The sequence below is a fragment of the Bombus impatiens genome, unplaced genomic scaffold, assembly GCF_000188095.3.
Source record: "Bombus impatiens unplaced genomic scaffold, BIMP_2.2 scf_0146, whole genome shotgun sequence".
In the NCBI taxonomy this organism is placed as follows: domain Eukaryota; kingdom Metazoa; phylum Arthropoda; class Insecta; order Hymenoptera; family Apidae; genus Bombus; species Bombus impatiens.
Window position 1 is genome coordinate 945,159 of NT_176565.1, and position 16,665 is coordinate 961,823.

General features: G+C 38.6%; 2 protein-coding genes across 9 annotated transcripts in view; one reads left to right on the plus strand and one right to left on the minus strand.

Annotated features, from left to right (window-relative positions):
• The window catches only part of LOC100740167 (1-phosphatidylinositol 4,5-bisphosphate phosphodiesterase), a 13,209-nt gene extending 12,875 nt beyond the window's left edge, over positions 1-334 (minus strand). For 2 of the 3 annotated variants that reach the window (XM_024365698.2, XM_024365693.2), the window contains exon 1: positions 73-334. The gene's annotated coding sequence lies outside the window, so the exon portion shown is untranslated. The remainder of the gene's footprint in view (positions 1-72) is intronic. The other variant, XM_003487275.4, reaches the window with a different exon arrangement.
• LOC100748358 overlaps positions 1-16,642 on the plus strand; it is a 20,211-nt gene extending 3,569 nt beyond the window's left edge. For 5 of the 6 annotated variants that reach the window (XM_033319307.1, XM_033319309.1, XM_033319308.1 and 2 more), the window contains 8 exons: positions 11,661-11,960; positions 12,066-12,630; positions 12,768-13,018; positions 13,327-13,490; positions 13,698-14,236; positions 14,761-14,988; positions 15,108-15,256; positions 15,928-16,642. In XM_033319307.1, coding sequence (XP_033175198.1) covers positions 11,814-11,960; positions 12,066-12,630; positions 12,768-13,018; positions 13,327-13,490; positions 13,698-14,236; positions 14,761-14,988; positions 15,108-15,256; positions 15,928-15,954 — 2,070 coding nt within the window. In that variant the 5' untranslated portion in view covers positions 11,661-11,813 and the 3' untranslated portion in view covers positions 15,955-16,642. The remainder of the gene's footprint in view (positions 1-11,660; positions 11,961-12,065; positions 12,631-12,767; positions 13,019-13,326; positions 13,491-13,697; positions 14,237-14,760; positions 14,989-15,107; positions 15,257-15,927) is intronic. The other variant, XM_033319312.1, reaches the window with a different exon arrangement.
• The last annotated feature ends 23 nt before the right edge of the window (positions 16,643-16,665 follow it).

The following is a 16,665-nucleotide window of genomic DNA, read 5'->3' on the forward strand; positions in this document are numbered from 1 at the left end:
GGGCGAGTGTTCACAATCACACATGGGCGTACTATGCCGTGAACGAAATTTCTGTAAGGTGTCTTGCCTTACCGTGTGCGAAATTACCGGCTGACTGATGGCAACAGTCCCATGGCGATTCGATTACATTCTATCACGATTCCTCTTGCACCGGTCTGCACACTCGAGTGTTCACGCACTCGATTTTTCTACTCACGAAAAAATAAAAAAAAAAACGAACGAACTTTACAGAAGAAGCGCGCGTTTCTTCGACTCGACACTGAACGCCTTTCAGGCGCGGCGGAAGAAACTGACGGTGCGACACCGTCTGTTGACGGGCAAGCAACTAGCCTGGCTCGATACCGTCCTTTTCTCCTGCGCGCATGTGCCGCCGTGACACAGCTTGCCGCTCTGTCTTCGCTTTTACTCGGTTAGTAAAAACGGTACCTGCCTTTCGAATTGTACGGCAACTATTTCGTGCAATAAACTGTCACGAAATGAAATGAAAGGAGCGATTCCGCTGGTATCGCATTACGCGCAAGAAATATTCGATTTCGTTGCTACTGTTATCACATCGGTGAATACGTAAATGTATTTGTGTCCGAATAGGAACGGTGCGATTCTACTTCGAGACAGGGCAACGAAATCGTGAAATACTTTTTGAAATGGAAACACTTCTTGAAATGTATATAGAATCTGCGTGTAGATAACGATTGGTTAGTCTGAATATTTGTATAATTCTAATTGGAAAGCGAGAAAGCGTACAAGTTGGTTTTTTGGAAAATTAATATTCGAAATTATTTGAAATCGAATAAGCTTCTTATTTAATTTCATGGATTTCTGCGTTCGGATTCGGGCCACGGTTAATCAGAATTAGGATCTCTGTGTATGAAGATCTTGCGGTTTTACGGGTCAAGTAATTTTTCTTATTATCAAAATTGAATAGCGTTATATAAATTTGTAAGGCTACGGTGAAACGTTCGTTCGGCTGTGAAAAATCTTCACATTATATATTCTACGTTTCTATAAAATCCTCAAATATATTCCAGCAAATAATGGGAGTGTGAATCAGAGGATATAAATACCTTTCTGGTGAATAAAACGAAGACAGCTATCTATACCTGGAGACAGATCATATGTAAATATACCTGCCACTCTGATCTACAGCCACTGTAACAGAAATAAAATAGGAACGCGTTGTATTAACCAAGTATCTGGAGCGAAAGATCAAATGCTTACTTTTCACCTTCTCTTTTGTCACTGATAATCGTCGTTGATAAAAAGCGAAATGTCGCTTTTTCAATTACGCGTTTAGAAGCATATTCTTCAAGTAGTAGCATCCAAAAATATGCGTAATTGTTACGAGACAATTAGTTAACCGATTATACGTGTGTCTCGTTTTTCCAATCAATTATGACGATCGGTCGTCGTATCACGATCCAGCGTTTCTTCTTTTTTCATTATGGATTATGTATACAGTTATCGAGAAAGTTGACATCTGGAATATCAATTTCGTTCATTAACAAAGCTAAAACTTGATACTTGTGCTGGAACGACGCAACTTTGTTCGTTCAAACGAAAATCTGTTTATTGGAGAAACTAACTTCGCGTTTCCTAATTTTTTGACGTACAACAGAATGCTTCGACGTGCTTCGTTGTGTACCTTAATAGAATGGGAAACTTTGTCACTAAAACCTTTTAGCCCTATATACGAAACTATCCTTTACCTAGTAGCGAGTCAAAGTTGTATCGAATCGTATCGAGTTAAGACGACGAGACGCGATGGATAAACCGACGAAAGGTGAAAAGCATTTACAACGGTTATCGGGCGAGTGTACGCTGGAAAACGACGAAAACCCGCAATTGCTGCTGGATAACATCGGCGCGCTCTCTGTGAAGCTTGGCTCGAGTAAACGTCGGTATTCGATATCAGAAATCAGGCGTCGATAAGAACGAATTCACGTGAATTATGAAACGAGATATCGTATCAGCGCGGTAACGACGAGAAATGTCCAAGTAACATCGATCGCCCAGTATACGAAGATGAATGGACTTGGCTTTACGATTCGTATTGGTTTGGTCGACCGAAAATCCCTTTGATCGCTTTGGACGATGACGTCGAGGAATCTTTTACTTGGCCGTTCCCACTTTAGAGGTCGATACAGGTTTGAACAATTTCTTTCGATGGACCATTCCTATTTGTCCGGGAAGAGTCCATACGTCGAATAGAATGACAAATCACCTTCTTTGCGCGTTTTGATCAATATGTCTCTTATCGATGCGTTTGTTTGCAGTACGACTGGCTAGTAATCAGTTTCTCAGTTACACAGTAATTTCATGCAACGAAGCTAGATACGAGAGACGGTCGCAGTCTTGAAAAATAAACCAATGTTAGGTAGCAGCCTTTTCCTGCGGAGGAAGTACGCTCAAACGCAGTGTCCGTAATCCCAGAGAGAATTAAACGGCAGAACGACTAGATGATGTTTTTATACGGCGTCTAAATAACTTACTACAGATTGTAAGACAATCCTCTCGTAATTCATTTTTCCATAAAGACGTCGTGTATCGATGTTACTCGGTTAATCTCGAAGCAAACGAACGATTTAGGCACCCTAGGAATTCGCGGTAACTCAGAAACGTTTCCGCATAAATCTGAATCCGCTTTTCGACTGTAGGAAATTTCCCTCTAGAACAATAGGAATCTCACGTACGCGCGACCGAATATGCGATCAAGATCCATACACTCAAGAAACTCCTGTTCTGTGTGACGTGCGCGGTCCGATTAGTATCCTAATAAGATCTTCCTACGTGCTTCGTTAACTTTGCGCGCTGACGAATTTTATTCCGGCTGACGTGGAAACGCGTTTAATCCCGCGAAAGTCGTTGCCATAAAAATTCAGTCGTAGGTCACGACGTATCTCAGAGATGCATGAAAAATGTTGCTATTTAACGCAGGTGTTAGATCATTCCTGCATGAACTCTGTCAGGCACAGGACCAAAGGCAGATGCAAAAAGTGTTCTACCTTTTTCTCATTTTTCACCCATCTTCCCCTGCTTCTCTTTCTTTCCTTCCTTACTTATGCCGAGTTTCCAGCGACATACAGACATGTAGTGTATCGCGTAACGACTGAAAATATTTATTTATTTAAAAAAAAACCTTTTTTTACTGCGTGTCTGACAAATTAACCATACTCGTCTTAGGTGAAGAAGAACGTATCGTCTAGAAATACATTTTCCAAGTTTGGAAATAAATAGAGGAGAAACCGGTTCTGAAAGAGAGAGTAACATGGAAAGCAAATCGCAGGAGTGAGCATACCATCGCTACCGTTGAGAAATAAGCATGCTTCTTTTTTTAGACAAACCGGCTAACTCGGCAGACCGCAGGGTGTAAGCCCTCGTTTTGAATATGGATGGCAGTTCCCTTTTTCGGTACCGTCTCTCGTTTCTCTCACTCGCTCGCTCATTCTACTCGACTCGCCCTATCTTCCTTCTCGTCTATTTCTCTTAACCCTCATTCTGGCCTCCCCTGCTACAAAATTAACTCGCATTCCGAGCTCCCTTTGATGTTACACAAAGTGTCACTGACCATCGTCTATGTTTGCGGTGCAACTGTGCGCATGTATGTATATGTATTAAATTCGGTACACTTGTATTCACTTACTGGATTAACGATACATTCCTTTATCCATTCTTACACGATTCGTTTACACCTGCGGACGAATCTTCTTAGCCTTAAGCGTTATTTTCAAATGATATGGAGCAGCGGTTCTTGCTGGTTCACGGTCCTCCGGGGAGTCACAAAGTCCTTACGCACGCAAGTTATTACTATATTATTTGCATAAAAAGTGTTTAGTACGTGTATTTATTTATTTATCTATTTATTTTTTGGTAAATCTCTTCTCTCAAAATTTAAAGATTGTCGATGAGCATTTTCTTCGTTTATTAATGCAGTTTCAACCTTAGTGAGAAGATATCGTTGAGCAGTTTTAAACATACATATTTGGCACATTACGGATTTTAATTTTGTGTCAAGTCCTGAGGGTCCGTGACAAAAAAAGTTTATTCAAAGGAGGTCCCTGGTAGACAAAAGAACGTTAACAACCGCTGGTGTAGAGTATGCGCGAGTGACGCGAATTATACGACTACAAAATATGCATGTAGAATTTCGGAGGATTCATACATCCGCGCGCGCGCGTGATGCTTGGACGTCAGCACAAAAACGAGCAGAAATGGTTATTTAAGAGATCGAAACGTAAGAGAATTCGCCAAGCTCACATTAGACCATAAGTTTATTCTCGTTATGCACATATATTTTATTTTTTGAAACCTTATCAATTTGGCTTGACTTTCAATTCAACAAACAATATTGTTTGTTTAACCTGTTTGTTTAAGAATCTTAATTTGTAAGGACGCATTGCTGTGACATGTGTCGTCGTGTAACGTGCACATGTTACATGCATTGCATTGGCATCCGCGTGTACATTTCCTCGAGGTACGTGTTTCGGAAAGAGACGAAGCTATTTCGTAATTGCTTTGCTTCCTTGATGACTCGATCCGAGAGTAAAACCGAGTGACCTGCTCATTCCTGATATGAACCAGTGACAAGTCAGTTACGAGACTTCTGGCAAACCTTCGAACTTTCGATTCGATTATTTCTCTGAATACTTTATTAGAAACGTTTTACGTTTCGATCGATCCACACCGCCAATGACCAACTATACTATTTGGTTCAAAATTACCTTTTAATGGAACCAAGAAGAATAAAAAGTAAAGTACGACAAAATCGGATTGTCCGTGCTCCGCTTGTCTTGAGCTTGACATTAAGTACAGAAGATTGAACGTATTAAGTTCTACACCTCCCAGGCTTTCTACGACACGCGAAATGAGCCTTAGAAAATTATTACTACGTGTAATGAGTCATTTAGACCGGCTACTAACTACTACCATGTAAGTGATGGCGCATTCGTTTAATCATCGGATTTACTGTATTAACTTAATTGCTTTCTTCCTTCATTCTACGGCACAATACCTTCGTTTGTAATTACTAGCATCTTGCAATGGGTCGGTGTAAAGGAAAATGGAAACACTTGTGCAACCGTGACAAAGTAAAAGCATTTCTTTCTTTTAATTTGCTATTTCACCCGGGAACGGTGTTTGAGTAATCGTACAATTTTTTTAAAAAATCGACGCAACTGCACGATATTCGCGATTACTTGTAACTTTTGTCAATCAATTTCAAAGTTAAATCGGCAAATTGTGATGGCTGTTCTGCTCGCCGTCCTACTATTTTCATAACGTTACATGCATACCCGTCAGTAGCAAATTTAATCTTCGATGAAGACGTATTGTTCGACTCGAATACGAACGAACGAATCGAACTCACAGCAGTTTAACTCTATTGTATCGAATATTATATTACATGCTGTCACGTTTCGGAACAAATCTCTGGCGAATATATTACCATGGTGATTTTATTCAGCTCCCACTATTTTTTCTGTCGTTTCACGCCATCGCGGATGATAATGAAAGATCGGATCGAATGCGTCTTCACTCGCTGCTTTCATCGATATTCGACGTTTTTCTAAAATGGCCCCAAGGGTAGGACGACAACGTTCGTTTGCGGAATTTAATTCGTTATTAAACGTTAGATATTGCGCAAGCACCCTCGTTGGCTGACGTGTAAGAAAAGCAACGACGCGCACCGTACAGATGTGTAACCGGTAGCTGTTTAAATTGGACGCATACATGGCACATCATACAGAAATTCGTTCCCCAGAGGCGAAGTTAACAGCGGCGGAGCAACACGACCCCACAGGAAATTCTCTTACCGAATGGATCATGAGATGCATCTACCACGGACGAACCTCTGATAAACACCGTGAAAATTTTCCCTAACGTTGTCTAAATATTGTCGGATGATTCTTCGGAAATCTACCGTTTTTCCATCATTTTGTGATACGGTTCGTGGCCTTGATGGAATTTGTCCTGCAGCTGGCCCGTTTACAATTTCATCGTTTGCCATTTATTTTACTAGAAACGTTCCTGTGGAATTTGCATTCCAACAAATATCCCGAGTCACCTATTGAGTAAATGTATGATCGAAATATCGTAGGACTGAATATGACGCGTGGTTCGATGCGATCAATTTAAATGTGACAAACCATCGTTATGCATACATCTAAAAGGCTAATATCGGATCGCCCGTGAACAACTAAGTTGCACGAGAAATACGTTTTACGTAATAACTTTTCGCCTATACGAATACGATTGATACGAATTGAAATCACATGCAGGTTAAACTTCCATTTAATTCGATATGCGTAGCGTGATTGCAAATTTTTAGGAATATCGGAAACCAGTTTTCGTGACCGCAATGGATTAAGAAAATATATAAATGGAAAAACTTTTTGCTACACAAACTTCTCTCCTTGTTTTCTTTATTTTCACCGTTTTAACTTTCGTACTACGATGCTGCCATATAATGGCGGAGACACGATGCAATTTTATCCTCAAGTCTGTCGCGTCTTCTGCTCGACATCCTCGTTCTATTACTTTTATGAATGCGTCCTTCTCTGTTTCATTTAGATTTTAACCTGCCCGCGCCTTTCATTTTAACATTCGCATTATCACATCCTCGAGTTTCTTGAAATTCCAGGTTCGACGTTCGCTCGTTCGAATTTCAGTCGGTTTTAGATTAAGCAAATTGCTCGCTATTTAAATTTCCAATGCTTCTTTCTTGTTTTGTAAGGGATATGCTTTCAAGTAAGCTTGTCAATATCGTGAACGAAGATGAATCGCCCTGTCGAATATGTCGCGAAAGACGTCGATAAAAATTTTTAAAAGGAAGGATCGATGATCAATATGGATAACACTGCGCGAATCTTTGCATCGAGTGTAATTAGTCTCATCCAGTTACTGTAAATTCGATTTATTCGCCCGTACGAAAATTTTAGCCGCAAATTTTCTCTGTTCCCGGATGGAACGGTGACGCCTCTCCGAAATTGTGAGAAAATGTAAAAAATGTCATTCACGAGCAAACGAATTTCACAGTTACATGACCTTATGTCGAGGTGCAGGCATTTTAACGAGCACCTGACATTTTTAGTGATACGTAACCGCGATAAAATTGGTTCGGTCCGCAAAATTGACCAATGTGATCTTCTCACGCGAGTTGCTGTAACAAGTAAAAGTTACTCTAACAATTTCGCTAAGAACGTGATCTGCACGCTATATGTAATGCTCTTTCATTGAGTAATTAACTAATCAACCGCGACCGGTATAGCAAAAGAAGCGTTTTCGCTGAACGACAATAGCCATTATTGCTTTTTTCAATAATCGACGGAACATCGATTCCTGAAGGCCACAGGTTGAAACGAATGTGACAACCGCAAAACCGGCTGTTCCTAGTTTGGCGAGGCGACCAAACTTGAACGATCTCGAACTTGTTTCATGAAAATCTAGTAGAGTAGGCGATAAAAAATATGCTACAAATACCTTCTTGGCAACAAATTAATTCCTTTCCTCCTACCTTTCTTCCTGTCTGACACGTACGGAGTTCTAAGTCCATGCACCTCGAAAGAGGAGAAAATCTAGTTGAAGAATGTACTTGATCTGAGAGCCTTTTTAGCTCTTAATGGGGTGTGAGATGAATGTCTCTTTGGCGTCTCAAAGAGAGAGAGAAAAAAATAGCGAGAACAGTACAGCCCATATCTGGCTGAGATGATCGTGCTAGAATTATATCGAGAAATAAAAAATAAAAAAATACTCTAGAAATAAAATACCGTATTTACGCGTAAACTCTGGGAATATTTGGACAGCTGTGACACACTGGTTGGTTCCCATCGAGCATGAAACATAACCGTGATTTAAAAAAAATGTCATAAATGTTACATAAAAAACCGCCAAGATTTTGATATTGGATATAGGACAGACACGTGGTAATCCTACGAGGTACTATAAATAAAAATTGCAAGCGATCCGTATTTTTATTGTACCAGTGTTGAGAAGTTGAAAAAAGAATTTGAATTTTATTATCCTTTTGTGTAATAGAATCTGAAGAGAGGAAGAATATTAATTAATTATTCTTGATTGTGCAATTTATATGACTTTTGCGTAAGAAGGTAAGTTACAAAGAACGAAGAATTATACAGGTTGTATTATTTTAATTGATCCAAGTAAATATTTCTTATATATTTATTTTCTATATATCGAATATTTCAAACAAAACTTGTTGTTTCACGGGGAACGTCCTCTGGTGATTCTTCGAGATGTCTGAAAATTTCTGCATATCTCAAGGTGATCTCTGTTTTCTTAAATGGAACTACACCTTTTTTCTATACATCATTCGATGTAGCTTTTGATTCTCTAGAAAAAGGTATTAAGACATTTGTGTCTGAAAATACCTAGTTTAAAAGATTTCAATGTTAATTTTGTCAAACTATGTGCATGAAAGACAATGGAAACATAAATATGAAAGCTATCTACGTTATCTTTCCCCGTCTTTCGTACGATAAATTTTACAAGATTCAAGCTAAGTTTTCTTTTCAATTAATCATTTTTCGACCCAAGTACCTTAACACCTTTTTGTAGGAGATTAAAAAGTATATCGAATGATGTAAAAAAAGGAAGAATAGTTTCACTAAAAAAAAAAAAAAAAGAATAAACGCATGCAAGATGAGATTTGTTACCATCGCAAGATACCCTCATCGAAACAAAGTAAGTTTCATTTGACTCATATTTACGAGATATTTATACGATATTTACGAGATATTTACATTGAGCCATCCTATGTAACCGATAAATACAGATGAAATGAAACTATAAAAAGGGTAGTAAACATAACGTGAATGCGATAAAATTAATAGAGTCAGGGTGTCAAGTTCGAACATTGACATTTTAAAATGGAACATGAAAACTATATAAAGATGACAAAAAGTTGGAGAATGCAGTTTTATATGAAAGTAATAAAAACGAGATGACCATCGATATATAAGTACCGCGGATGAATGAAACGATGTAATGTAGGCGTTGATATTTTCAATATCGACTACTCCACATTGGATTAATAACAGCACCGATAACGATTACGAGTTGTAATCCAGCCACTGATTAATTAACGCTGCTAAGCTGGATCCTTTCCAGGGAAAATGTCGTTCTACTCATCCACTTAATATCTACCCAGGAGAATAGAAAAATGATTTGGGAGAAATGTCAACAAAAAAATATATGTTTCTTCCGGAGTGTCTAAGTTTTCTACCTGCCAATAAAATGGAAACCGAGGAAATCCGAGGAAATTCGAGACAAACAATATAATAGACATTTAGAAGCTGCTATTACAATTTAACTGAATATTGCTTTTCAAAGATAGCCATGGTTAGTTAGGTTTAATTGTATGCTGCAACAGTACCAACTGTTAATTAGCAGGGACAATAGGTTTGTAACAATAAAAGGTTTTTCTCGTCGATGACAATGGTCATTCTGATCAACTTTGTTCGCGATCAAAGTGAAATTCGCAATTTATATTGGACGATCACGTTAACTGATACTAATAATATTTATAATTCTTTTTACTCGGTAATGTTTGGTCACCTAATATTTATTTGACCTGGAAGTTTCAAGGAACTAGGTTAGCTTCTTCCTTTTTTGTTGTAGATTAATTAAATATCATTCAATTGGACTCTTCATCGTAATATCAATTGAATGATTTTGTTAGAAATTTTATCAGAAATTTAAAAATTAGTTAAATAGTAGCTATCCGTAACAATATCCGTGAAAATTTCTATCTGCAAAGATGTGTATATTTTACGATTCTTTTACAATCTATCGATGGTTATTTAAAGATTGCTATTATTTATCAAGCCTATGAATTCCTTTTTACTCTTCCACGAATTTAATTGTATCTATTTATATCGTAATTTTAGATATGTAATGATAAAAGACTTTTTCTGATATAGCATGATTATAGAGTGAGAAAATGAAAAAAATTAATCAAACAAACTGAACCGTATTGCAATGAAATGTTTATGTGGTTGCATTCTGAGCGTATCTAATTATCTCGCTTTCATATGATGAAGTTTGTAAATAAAAAACAATCGCGCAAGTTTAATATGTATATTGAATCATTTCAAACATCGTTGTGGTTTTAATATCCGTTGCTTTAAATGAACATAACTCTTCCATTACCTTTTTTACTTGCTTTACTTGCTTTTAATATAAATATCAGCGACGTTTAAACAATGGACTTTTGATTATCTTTGAATAACCTTCTACCATTCACGATAATTTACTATTAATTATTGTACATCTATCGTTATCTATCAAATACTCGCGTTCGCGTACGACAGATAATCCCAATTACCATTTTTATGATTGGCTTTATCTAACGTTATCTAATTTTATTATCTTTCTAGAAGATAATCTTTTCCAAAATCGATTTGTAACACGATGATAAATATTTGTTTAATCTATTGAAGGGATTTATAGACTTCCATTTAGATTTCAAATAAATAGCTTTCACTACTCAGACAGAAAGTGATTTAAAGTTTTAAAGGAATAAGATTAATTGCATATTCGAAGGTAATATTTGCTAATTTTGGTCGGCGCTTGAGTGTCGAAGATAAGAGAAATAGTTTCTCGTCGAATAAAATCCCGACTTAATGCTTTGCAACCTTAGCATTAACGAACTGCAAAGATCGAAGAAGATGTAAGAGGGTTTACTAAGTACGTTCGCCGTTCATCTTCCATAAATTATAGGGCGCGTTTCGTACTGTACATTTCTATAAATGATATTCCCTAATTGCACCGAGATCATTTGCTCGTTCAACGTTACCATTTATAATAATTCATATAATGGATTCTCCCTGAAAACTAACTGAGATTCCTGTGACAAATATTTGGAATGAAAACAATGTCTTGATGAATAAGTACACTCTTGGATCTCGCAAAATGAATTTCCGTAAATTACTTGCAATTTACATTTAATTTTCACTGACACGTTTGCACACACAGTGCCGCACATTTGCGCTGAAAATCCACTGCCATTACGTAATAATAAATATTTAATAGCTAATATTCGAATACACTGAATTAATTGAATCGGGTAACTACACTAATACATTCAAAGCTAACTCATAATCAATTGATCAGTGCCTGAATAGAAACTGATAAAATTATGTCTGATAAAATTATACTGATAAAAATTAGTCTAGTCGGCTAGATGAACGAACAGGATCTATACTTCAAGTTATCGACACTTTTATACGGAATTGAAGGTCGAACATATATGAGTGTGGTCGACATATAATTTTTATTACCATCTCTATTGCCTCTTTAAAAGTCAACGAACGTACACTCGTACACCTTTTATGGTTTTGCTACAAACCTTATAATACCCTTATATCCTACGATTGCGAACTCCTCCGTTTCAAAGCGTTCATCGAAGGTCGAATGGTTCCAGATAAAATGAATGGATGTCGACAATTACTAAGAAAACTTATGAAACATAAAGCAGAAAGAGGAGATTTTACAGCGAGTGTAAATTATTGAGAGCCTAAAGGACGCGTTATTCGTTAAACACGTCGTAAAAATAATAAATTTCTTGCTTCTTGCGTGAAACAAGCAACTCGTTCAAATCTTGAATTTTGTCGCAAAAGTAAAATACAAAGTTTCACTCAAACTTCTAGGTTTGCCGTTACACGTGTGAAAATATATCAGATTCATTGTATATCTGGCAATGAACCTGTCATAGAAAGAGAAAGGCGTCCATCTACATGATTTACCAGATCCAGTTTCGTACCTGATCTGGAAGACGTACAAAACCAGGAGCAGTGGAAAAGATGCGAGTTACAGCTTTTCTCCCGCTTCCTAACTATATAAGAAAGTTGATGGCAGTGATAGACCGCAGACTATCTTTGCGCGTGGTTATACTTACAATTTCTTTCTCGCACTCCGAAACGTGCAAAAAAGATCAAATGAAGAAACTGGTGAGTCGTCTGTTTTTTATACCGATCAGTCGACGCTTAATAACAAATTCTAATCAGTGACGATAATATAAATAATCAAAATTACCTGTAAATTTATTCCCTCAGATCGTATTCGTGTCGATGGTTGTGGTTGTCGCTGCGTATAAGAAAGGAAGAAGATACAGTGCCTTGGAAGAGTTTCCGCCTTATCAAGAGACTGGTTGGCATCCATCTTCTTCTCGCAGGCAACATTATTCATTTCGAGAGCCATCGTTTAAAACGCAATACTACCAATCTTACCGACATCGACCCTATAGACAGGATTTGGATTCTTTTCCGGAGCAACTGTCTTTCAAGGACCGATTGCTGTTGCGAGATTACGAATTATTGAGAAATCGACTATTTTACGATAACAGTTCGTCTTTTAAGAATGCTCCGGACTTCCATAGACAATCTTCGATCTTTATGAATGGAACACCGTTCAGAAATCAACAAAACAAAGATCAGACGGTTTCTGGAAATGAACAGCGACCTGAATATCAAGACGATCGATATTCCTCTTACCGGCAACCTTTCCGCGACGATTTTCGATTTGCCGATCTGTACGATAAACCAATTGACTTTTACAAAGGACAATCAGGACAGCAACAGGTCGATTCAGTTGGTAGAGATTCGGAGTATTTGAAGCATGGTAAGTACTTTAATCAAAAGAAAGGTTGTAATTGATGTCATTTATTAAGAGTTTTTATCGTATCCTTTGAATCAAAGATACTTCGAACAAAGATGTTTGGACAGTTCGCGTTATAAGTAAGAATTTGTTTGATATAGGTAACCATGGTCTTGGATATGTGTCTGTGCCACCCATTTCGCCGTATGGAAACGTTCTGCCATTGAGCGAGGAAGCATCCACGACGATGACACCCTCAATGGCTCCGACAACCACCCACAAACCATGGCAACTGTCTACTGTCTCCTCCGCAACTTCAGCTACCACCCAAGTTCATACATCTACAACTTCCGAGCTGAAAATGGATTCGCACTCGAATACGGCGACAATGCCAACCGTGAAATCCGATACGGTGAGCGAAATATACTTTTCGTACATCATGACATCGTATTCAATTTTAGCGGTACAGCACAGCGTAGTGCCCATTTTAGTAACATTTCCGCTGAATCTTTCGTTTTTGCTTATACAACTTACCGATCACTTTGCTGGCTCGTTCGTTATTTCTTTGCAACAGTAATAAATGAAGTTTAATCCGACGCTTGAAGAACTTTTAATCAACATTTACAGTAACCTCTTTACAATTTCCCAACTGAATCCGTACGAGTGAAGTAACGACCGCGAATCTTAGGAGGTCCAATGCAAGTTAGTAATTGCTTTCAGCTGGCTGATGCTGCTACCACGAGCGTATCCGCTTCAACGATTTCTACGATACCAGCCTCTATGGTTACCACAAAACAGTCTTCGAACTTGGCTCGTTTACCGACCACCGAAGCTAGCTTACCTGTCATGGACACGGAATCTCCAATCATATCTTTCGGACGACAGTACGTAATAGCACTGTCAAGATTCGTTACTTGTATGATCGATCGTGATTTTTCCTCCGCCACTATCGCACCGTGTTCAAGGTGTATTTCTGAAACTAACGTTATTAGAACATTACGTCCCACGGAACTTCGAGCTGACATCCTGTACGATTGAATCAGCATTCATTTTTCCGAATTGTACGCATTCTGTTTCTGTTTTTCTTGCAGAACCGTACCTCCGATTGTATTTCAACCGACTACGTTCACTTCACCGACGCCCTATTATCTCTCCAATGAGTTAAAGAACAAGTTCCAACAGTCCATGCTTGATTATCTGCTATCCCAACAGGAGAAAGATGGTATCAAAAGCAACGTGCAAATTCTGCCGCTGAACCAAGCACTTCCAGATACGTCGAACAACAGCCTAAACAACAAGATCCCTAGCATGGTACTGAATTACATACTTCCAGAAAACTCAAAGGGCGTTCTGAAGAACAATTTGCAGAGTTCTCTGTTGAGCTATCTGCTGCAGCAGGAATCGAACCATGGTCTACCTTTCCAACAATCATCTCTATCGGAAACTGCGAATCATGTTCCATTAACCACGATAGTCGAGAGGCCAACGATGACACTCCCAAGTATACCGATTGCAACTTTGTCAGCGGTTTCTCGGCCAGTGCAGACGATAAACTACATTCCAATAACACCGCCAAGAGTGTCTGCTTTCGTGCCTCAAGATTCGTCCACATCTTCTGGCCTCTCGTTAGGTATAGCCACTTCATACGAATCGATAAGGTTCAGACCAAATCGTTCTTCGATGACCGAGAGGGACTCGCCCCCAGGGATTCCGTCGTTAAGAGAAATTTAATCTTTCGACTCTTTTATTGCCAGATCCCAGTGCGAAAGAGCCGCGAATCGTGGTCAACTTTATTGGGAAGCCCACTTTCTGCTCAATACTTTCGCCCCGAGTTCAGTTATAATTCTCAAAAATCCATCCACTCGTTCTCTCTCGTGGGTCTTCAACTTCGATGGATTTCTTTTTATCACCGGGAAAATAATCCGCATACGAGATAAACGTCCATCTTTTCACTTCTTTGCTATTACATCGCTTTCGGTTAGGGAAGTTTAAAATTAATTAACCGTATTTTCCAAGTTACTAAATTCGTAGCGATTCTCTCTACGAGCGTGACAAGCAACGTAATATGCGGCGAACGTACGAAATTTCATGGAAGACTCTTGTCAACCGCAATTATGTAATTGTTTCTCCATGATTCGCGTGTTTTCACTCCAGGTACACCTCTGTCTTCTGGCTTGTCCGCGAACATATTGAGTAATCATATCGGCAGCACATTCAACAGTCTACCTGGTGGAATAAACACCGACATATCGGCAGGAATACCCAACAGCCTCTCATCGAACGTTCCCACTGGTGTGTCAACTTTGAACTTTGGCGAAAATGTCCAATATGGAGGGCAGTTGCGACCGTTTGAACCGGCGAGGACTCACTCATATTCCACAGGTATATCGATCGTACGTAATTACGCGGTTGTCCCGTCACGGATTTGTGAACACGACATTTCCGCTTTATTTTTCCAAACGTTTAAAACCTAATTCGTAGAACGCGTGTGGTTTGTACAGGGTTGCAGTTACAATTAGGCGGCTTCGGAGGGATAGATTACACCTTGCGTTCAACTAGTCCTACTTTACGTTCCACGAACCTCGACATTGGAAAATTGGGATTAAGTTTGCCAGAATTGCCGCGATATCAACTTCCTGCTTTCTCTAAGGTAAAGTTTCGACGAATAGCTGCGTGGATTTAGGAGAGGAGTTGGCCTGAAGAATGTTGAAAGTCCTTACTCGTATGAAATTTCCATCTTGTTTGCGGTGTTAGATTTTTTTCAACATGGAATTTTTTGCGCTTGTTACTTTATACAATATGAAGCTCGAGAAATTGGTAAACCTATTCCAGTGCAGTGGATACGTTCTAACTTGCACGATACACGTATGGGGGAAGTTGGTGCACTCGAGTTTGGTGGTTCGTTTTACAAGAAAATTTTCCCATCAGCATGCGAGAACGTATTTTGTTTCAAATACTTGTAACACGAGTTACGTATTCACGATGGAAGTTCGCTGGTAATAGCTGACTATACCACGTAGAAATTTTAAACCGTGCATCGATTGTTGCATTTTAATAGAGCGACTTTTTAAATGTTTCCAAACTTACGGATTAACTGATAGTCGCGAAAACTTATCGACCTGGTGGAATTTTTTCCATCGGCAAATACACATGCACGAACAGGAACGCGATATAAAGCCATTCAATGCTGTTACAACGACATCGTAAACACAGCGTCCATAATGTGCTTTAATTGCGAACTTCAGCATGAGAATTATGCGGTTATTTACGAATGTAGCGAAATGATTTTACTATATCGTGTATGTAACGTTTTTATTGTAGGTAAAATTGGGTCAACGCTTGTGGTGAACGTAGAAGCTAACTGGACCAATCGGTACAAAACCACGTGTTTATTTATAGCGTTACAAAATATTCTAGCAAGTTGCCAAAGTTTAAGAAACTCTAGGTTACGTCGAGAAATATTTCATAGTGTTATTCCGTAAATATTATCTCTATATAATTTAATTTACTATTATAATAGAAATAAATATTTGTTAATAGAAATAGTAAGATTATCAGCGTTTCTTCTGAATCGATTTCCGTCAACTTCATCCGTCCAATTTTATTAATCCTGTTTAATCCATTGCCTATACGTATAATCCTTTTTATCATCATTCAATATTGACTCTGACATAATACTATTAACACATCGTGCGTTATCTGGGTTATTGACATTATTCGATCCATCGTACTTTTTCAGGCAGGCTATTTCAGAGATCACCGGCCCATATCTTTCTTCTTACCACTATAGGAAGCATTCACTGTTTGAGGGATATTCGTAAAAGTCAGCCCGAACCGATTTCGTTGTAGATTCAATTTGGCCAACGTTCGTACTCACTGGCCCATGGACCATTCTCACCGTGAATTGCACTGATTCGAACAAATACCACGAGGACAGCCGACTTTTCGTCTTCCATCGATCTCTAAAAATCTGCAGAGGCAAGTGTTTTCTACGCTGCAAAGATACGAAAATGAATTTAATATCTTGCCACTTACCTTCCGCTATATTCTTCCTTCGTA